The 7,113-nt window shown below is 55.4% G+C and overlaps 1 protein-coding gene across 1 annotated transcript; it reads right to left on the bottom strand.

Annotated features, from left to right (window-relative positions):
- Window positions 1–2,155: 2,155 nt before the first annotated feature.
- Window positions 2,156–6,570, bottom strand: NPPC (natriuretic peptide C). Its single transcript, XM_040450692.1, has 3 exons — window positions 6,323–6,570; window positions 5,552–5,862; window positions 2,156–2,303 (listed from the first exon to the last, which is right to left on the bottom strand). The coding sequence occupies exons 1-2, from the start codon at window positions 6,410–6,412 to the stop codon at window positions 5,572–5,574; spliced, it is 381 nt and encodes a 126-aa protein (XP_040306626.1). The 5' UTR covers window positions 6,413–6,570; the 3' UTR covers window positions 2,156–2,303; window positions 5,552–5,571.
- Between the last annotated feature and the right edge of the window lie 543 nt (window positions 6,571–7,113).

Here is a 7,113-nt window from a genome sequence, read left to right as displayed (position 1 = left end):
CTGGGGAATCTCTGGAGGTTGCAAAGCTTTTCCCGTTATTTATGGAATACTTGTCAATCCTTCATGGCTTTTCAGCAGAAATTCCTGTTGGGGTGACATGTCCTTGTCACTGCTGAGGAAGCAGCCCCCAGACTTCAGGTCTGGATATCAAAGGAGGACTGGCTGTTTAGCAACATCCGAAGCCACCATGTTGAGGGACTGGCTTCCACCTGGTGGGGACTGAAGTTGTCAACAGAGTTGTGCGTGCCCTTCATCGGCTAATTCATGGGGTGAGAGCTACTTGGTAGGATAGCATGCGTAGCTTGGGCTGCAGGGTCCTGGGAGCCCTGGGTTACTGGCTTCCCGGACACTGTTCACAGGGAAAACCTTTAGCTTGGTGACCCCCTGAGCCCCAGAATTCTCCATCCTCACACCTTTGGGCTTTGGGGAGATGTGTCTGCCTCGCTACCAGCAAAGCCCACGGTCTACCCCCTGCCTTCCCCCTGCTTCTGCAACCCCCCTCGGCATCCCCTGGCTTGGGGTCTGCAGACACGCAGTGAACTGAGGCACAGTTGATGCCTGAGTGCTGGAGCCCCTCACCCTTGCCGACACGGGGATCTGAATTCTGAGCTGCAGAGGTCGGGTGAGGCCAAGGAAGATAGCCATGCCCTGACTAGTGAGCCCGAGGAAGGGTACCTCGGGGCAGTGGCGGAGGTTGGAGGCAGTTCCCCAGCTGGGATCTGTCTTAAAAGCCGTTTTCTCACCTGGGCGAGGGCACTTGGTTGTCCTGAGAACCTGCTGCTGGAGGGAAGAAAGGCCATGGAGCTCAGAGGCCAGCAGAAAGGCCGGGTGCTTTGGCCACCTCCCCCACCTGCCAGTTTTCTTCGGGAAGCACTCAGCCAGGCCTGCTGACCCCATGACCTTGGGGCCACACCGCTCCCAACTCCCCCGAGCAGGGTGGAGGCCGCCTGGCGTAACTAGCCTGAAAGGTTCTTTTTGTCCCTGCTTTCGCCAAACGGGGCAGAAGACAGATGGGCTCAGGTGGCAACAGAGTGTCACCACACCAAGGATGCGGTGAGATTATCTGGGAATTAGTTTCCTGCAGGTTTCAGGAGAAGAGATTTTAAGTATTCACGCTTTCACATTCAGGCTCCATGGGGCATAGGAATGGTAATTGTTAGCAGCTTCAAGTGAAAAGAAAAACCACACCTCCCTGGCAAAGCACAGCACGCTGTGCAAATAGGGAAGCTAATGCCTCCTTGTTCTCTCTGAGGTCCTCGGCCTCAGGTCCCCGTTGACCGTGACAGTAACAACTACACACTGTAGGCTTTCGTGCGCTAAGGTTCGCAAGGTAACCTGACCAATTCTGCAAGATATACAGAAACCTAAATGTCCCCCAAACAAAAGGGAAGTTTCCCGTTCTTTCTCTCCTGTGGTCACAGAGAGAAGATGGACTAGAATTACAGGACCCTCAGTCGGCTAAGTTCAGTTTTAATTTAACTCCAGGCATCTGACTTCCCAGCTGTGAAGTGTTCTGACCAGAGTTTCCCATTCTGGCTGAACTGGTCAGAGTCACTGGAGACAAAATCCAAACGGCAAGTCTTATCCCCACTGGGAGATTCAGATTCCGTTCATTGGGGGTACGTGGGGGCAGAAGTCAGTACTTTTAGCAAGATCCCCAGGGGAATCTGATACAAACAAATCCAGAATCGGGAACCTGGCTGTTTAGATCTGTTTAGAGGCAAAAGCCTTGTCTTCACATCCTCCCTCTAAGACTAATTTCTGAAAAATAAATGTAGTAAGTAAATAAAGACAGTTTTCAAGATGTTCATGGAATGACTTTTTTTTTTTTACATTTTTCAACTAGTTAAGACAAAAACATTACAATGATTGACTTCTTTCATTTAGTTACATAAATAAAATTTTTATAAATATCTCTTTATAAACAATATAAATAGCTTTACAACATAAATACATTTATGCATGACATGAATTTACAAACAGCAATGTTTTACAGCTGGTTTTGTCAGTCTCTTAAAAACTGTCCCTTGTCATCATGTTGGTGTAGGTGTGTGTGTTTCATGTATATAATATATATATAATATATAACTTTTTATTTTTCATTTTCAAAAAAAAAAACCAAACAATAAAATCATACCCCCCTTCCCGAATAATAATAAAACAGCTGGTGTTGTGTATTCCCAGTACCAGGAAAAAAAAAAAAAAAAAGAAATGTAAAAGCCACATTGCGTTGGAGATGCTTCCAGATGCCGTGAGGCTGATGACCAAGAATGACCTCAGCAAAACGGAGCAAGTTCCCAATCCTGAAACACAGAGGGGACACGGGACACTTAGTTCTGGCCCCTTAGCTGAGAAAGCCCAGCCTGCAGGACAGTCCCTTTCCACAGCAGCGTGAAGCAATGTCCCGCCTTGCCCCACCAGCCCGGAGAAGGCGGTCCTATGGAGGGAAAGGGGTCCTTCTCTCCTGGGGTCACCTCATCTCCTGCTGTGCCCTTGGCACTTCCTGCCCCAGAATGTCTGCCAGCCCTCCTCCCCCTGAGTCTAACTACAGGCCTTGCCCTTGGCACTCGGTGAGACACAATGAGGGAAAGAGAGTAGAAATTTCCCTTTTTTGCTGCAACAAAAACCCTCAGTCAGGTGCCACCTCGGCTTTCTGTGTCTACGTGACAGCAGTGGGGAGGGGGAGACAAACATCTGAAGAGTTGGGAATTCTGGGCTCAAATCCCAACTCTGACATTCACTTCCTGGATGGCCCTGGATAGCTTTGAGTATCGCTTTCCTCACCCATAAAATGGGATAATAGCCACCTCCCCGGGCCAGCTTTAAGATTCAACAGGTGGGCCACACGTTGGGCACCGGCAGAGTGTCTGGGTCACAGCTGCCACTCATTAAATAGCACTTCCTCCTCTAGCTGGCTTCGCCTCAGAAAGGGTCCCCTTCAGACGCAGGGGGAGTGGGGTCTCACGCCAGCCCTGGGGCGATGAGTGGCCATGCTGGGTGTGCTGGGCGGAGAGTTAAGAGTCCTTTGATGAGGGCTCTCCAGCTCTCTGCCAATGGCCATGTAGGTGCTCTGGGGCCCGAGGGAGGAGTCCTCCTGAGACAGTGCAGTGCCCTCCCAGAGGCCAGCACACGCGGAGGGACCCCGGGCTTCAACACCTTGATGAACTGTCCCTCAACTTCCGTCTCTGGCCGTCCCATGTGTTTAAACAGATGATAGATGTCTGTGATGTCCCTGGGGCTCCTGGGCAAGGTGTTCATTCAGGCATCGGCCACACCCCATCTCTGTCATTAGAATTTTATAATCAAGACTATAACCATCAGCGACAGTCATTATGGTGACTGCTTAGAGCCAAAGTCAACTCCTGAGTGAAGAAGACATGGCCACAGCCTGGGACGAGTTTCCATTAATGTGAAAAATCTCAGCTGTCTTTCTCTTTTAAGCGGAGACGGTGAGACACCTTGGGCATCTCCACTAGGAGGCTGCGGGCAGCGGGAAGGATGCTCTGCCTTCTCATGGTGGGTGGGGTGGGGGGGAGAGTGGGGTCGAGAAGGTTAAGGGTGTTAGAGGTGGCTGTTCAGCTCAAGGACAGAACTTCCAAGAGGATGACATACTTCCCTAGTCAAAGGGGCTGAGAAGTCCTAGCGATCTGGCCTCCTGCCCAGCACCTCCCCACCCACCGGACCATCACCTGGTGCCCCCGGACAGCCACACCCAAGAGCAAGGAGCCTAGGGGGATGTGCATTCCAGGCACTTTCCAGGCCTTCTTCCTCATCTCGTCTCCTGCTAACCCACTGGACATTTGTTTAGATCGGGAAGTTTGAGCTTGGTGCTTAAATCACAATGTGAACTGAAGATGTGAAGCCTGTGGCTCCATCTCTTCATTGTTTAGACAGGAAAGATGAGAGCAAAACCATTATAGTGGAAGCTAGTAGAGGCTGGGCCCCATGTGCTAGAAGTATCTTTTCCTGTGCAGGGGCGAGTCAAGACCTCAGACAAATGAAGCCCCTTGCCGAAATGGGGAGGAGCTCACAGCTCAGTCAAGTCTGGCACAGAGAGGAAACCCTGCTAAAACCCAGGGCAGGTGTGAGAGGAGTGCCCCTAAGCTGGGTGGCGCATGTTTCTTTGGTCATTGACAAACATTTTTCAGAGCTTCTTTGGGGGTGCTGTGGGTCCCAGATCACCTTAGGTTAGCACCTGGCCCTCAAGTTGCCCATGAGTTAATCTGGGAGTGGTAAACAGGTTCCCAAGCAACTATGGCTCGGGTGAAAACATGTTCTGTGCTGTAAAAACGGCTTAGGCAACGTGCTGGATATTTTCAGAGGGGCGTTCTCATTGCCCTCTGGAGGAAGACAGTGTAGACGCTGACAAGGCTTCTTGGGCGAGAGAGCAGCTTCCCCATGGCTTGGAGTGGGGAGTGGGACAGACAGGCTGCAGGGAAAGGCTGGAAGCCAGCAGGAGTCCGTTCCTAAAGCACTTGAATGTCAATTTCAGAGGTGGTTTTACCACCCTGGTTTACCATGGGAAGTGGTGGGCAACAGGAAAGGAGAGAAAGGGGGAGAGGGGGGAGGATCTTTGCAACATCGCCAGGATGCAGCACCTGGCAGGGGCTGAAGGTAGCACAGGGGTTTCCAGCCCTAGTGGAGGGTGAGGGGGCAATGCCAGAAACAGGGACCCCTGTTGGGGAGGTGGGCAGGTTGGGGAGGAACTCAGATGGGCACATAGGTTCAGATTGGGGCAAAATAATAATAATAATAAATAATAATAAAAATAAAAATAAAATACTTTTAGTCTTTTTCTCTGCCTTGAAATAGTGCCACAAACACTGAGTTTCCATCCTGAAGTCAGGCAGGCAGCAAGCAGCATCAGGACCCTGGACAGACCGGTTTGCTCCCAGCCACGGTTTAGAGAAGGGACAAGAATCAGACCGCTCTAGGACGGAAGGGCAACCTGCTGATGCCAACAGAGGACTATTCTGTCTACAGGATTATAAAGTCTGTCCTACTTTAGGGACCACAGTCCTAGGAAGCCGCCCTGACCTCTGGCACCATGAAACAGTGTCTGGCAGATAAACTTACCCTCCACTTGTGTGTATGCCCTTCCTCCTCTGCTCCCACAACCCCCCGATTGCCCCTCAACGCTCCCAAATGGCTATTTGGGACCAGTGCTGCCAGTTTACTTCTGGTCCCGGTGTGGGCAGGACCCCACCAAGCTGTCGCTGCTTTCTTAAAGGAAGCTAGGCGGGTTCATCCGCGTCGAGCCATTTCTGACCTGGCCCAAACGCCCCGACCACTCTATCCCTCACTTTTTTCATGTGTAAAACGGGACGATAAACGGGGTTGGGGGCAAATGCCTTGCACACACACTGGATCTCGTGCTGGGATCGCCTGGCTCTCCTCCAAAGGTCGGCTGGAAGGCGGAACGACCCCAGCGCCAGGGGATCAGAGAGGAGCCGGCCTGCGGGCGGGCGGGGGTTCAGGCTTGGTTCCGGCAGGTGCCGCGGGGGAGCTAGGTGTGCACAAACTCCGGGCGCCCGGGGTTGGTGGTACTCACCGCCGCCAGGGGTCGCCGCACTAACATCCCAAGCCGCTCATGGAGCCGATCCGGTCCAGCTTGAGGCCGAAGCAGCCCTTGGACAAGCCCTTCTTGTTGCCTCCCTTGTATTTGCGCGCGTTAGGGTGCTCGTGCAGAAGGCGGGCCCACGCCGCCCGCGACTTGGTGTCCACGCGCAGGTCCCGGAGCAGTCGCGACCGGTCGCCCTTGAGGTTGGCGCCGCCACCCCCGGGAGTTTTGTCGCCCTTCTTCTGACCGCCGCCCGCAGCCTGGGGCTCGGCCAGCTCCTCCCCTGGCGGAGTTCGCGGGACCTGTCCGAGGGAAAGGGCGGGCAGGTGAAGGGACGCCCGGGGGCCGCGCGAAGTACTTTGCGCGACCCCTGATGCTCCAGCCCCTCGCGCCCGCCGGCGCGATTTGTCCTTTCGGAGCCCTGACGCGCCCCCACAGATGCCGGACAGCCGGCCCTGCATCCACCTGCCACGCAGCCGCCGTTGTCCGCTCCTTCCGGGAGCCCCTTGCCCTCCCTTCCTTTGCCCCCTGACCGGCTGGCCACATTGGGGCAGGGGCTCAGCATCTGTCATCGTGCTCCCGAGGCTGGGGACGTAGACCCCCTGAGTCGGTTTCGAGGGCTTCCCGGCACTCACCCATGCACATCTCTGAGCAGAGGGCCACTTTCCCGCCCTCTGCTCCCTCTAGTGCTCCGCATCCTCCTAGGGCCCCCAGCCCCACCATGGTCCCTCACAGTCCCGATGTCCATGCAACAGCACCCACCTTCGGCGGCGCCCCGGGCTTGGCTTCAGAGGGCCGGAGCGAGAGTAGCGTGAGCAGCAGGGCGCAGGCCAGCAGCTGGGAGAGGTGCATCGTGCCGGCAGGGTCGAGGGGCGCAGAGCCGCAGCAGCGAGGGCGCACGGGTCCGGCGGGAGACGGAGCAGGCGAGCGCGGAGCAGGCTGGCTGGGCTGCGGTGTGGGCGCGAGTCCCAGTGCTGCGCGGCGCCGGCTGGGTGCGCTCTGAGCCCGCGGCTCCGCTTGCGCCTTTATAATCCAACCTGCCGCTGATGTCATCCTCCCGCCCACCCGGCCGCCCCGGCCAATGGCACGCGCGCCGAGGTCCGGGAGGGGGGCGCGGGGGCTCCCCCTTTGCCCCCACCTACATCCCACCCCCGAGGGATCCCGCTGCTCCGCCAGCCCTCTCCCGCCGCACTCGCCGCTGCAAGGCGGCGCGCACAGGAAACTCCATTTGCAGCGAGTGCGTGCCAGGCATGCCAAGCGTCGGCGCTCCCGGTGCCCTGCACACACGCTTGGACCTCAACACACGCGCTCTCCCTAGGAAGAATCAGTTTCCCTCCTTTGCAGGTGCAAAGACAGGCTCAGAGGAATTAAGTCCCTTGTCCAAAGCCACACAGCCAGAAAGTTGGCACAGCCCCAAATCCACGCAGATCTGTCTTGTTGCCAAACTCTTTCCTGGGCACCAGACAGGCTCAGGCCTGGTACTGCGGCTCCACCTCTCACCTCCTCGGGAGTTTAGATTGCACCGAAGTCTTTAAGTTGGGGAGGCAGAGGAT

Source organism: Herpailurus yagouaroundi, unplaced genomic scaffold (genome assembly GCF_014898765.1).
Source record: "Herpailurus yagouaroundi ecotype Mexico unplaced genomic scaffold, PumYag 202, whole genome shotgun sequence".
In the NCBI taxonomy this organism is placed as follows: Eukaryota; Metazoa; Chordata; class Mammalia; order Carnivora; family Felidae; genus Herpailurus; species Herpailurus yagouaroundi.
The sequence above is the reverse complement of the archived record's forward strand: the minus strand, read 5'-3'. Positions and strand labels throughout refer to the sequence as shown.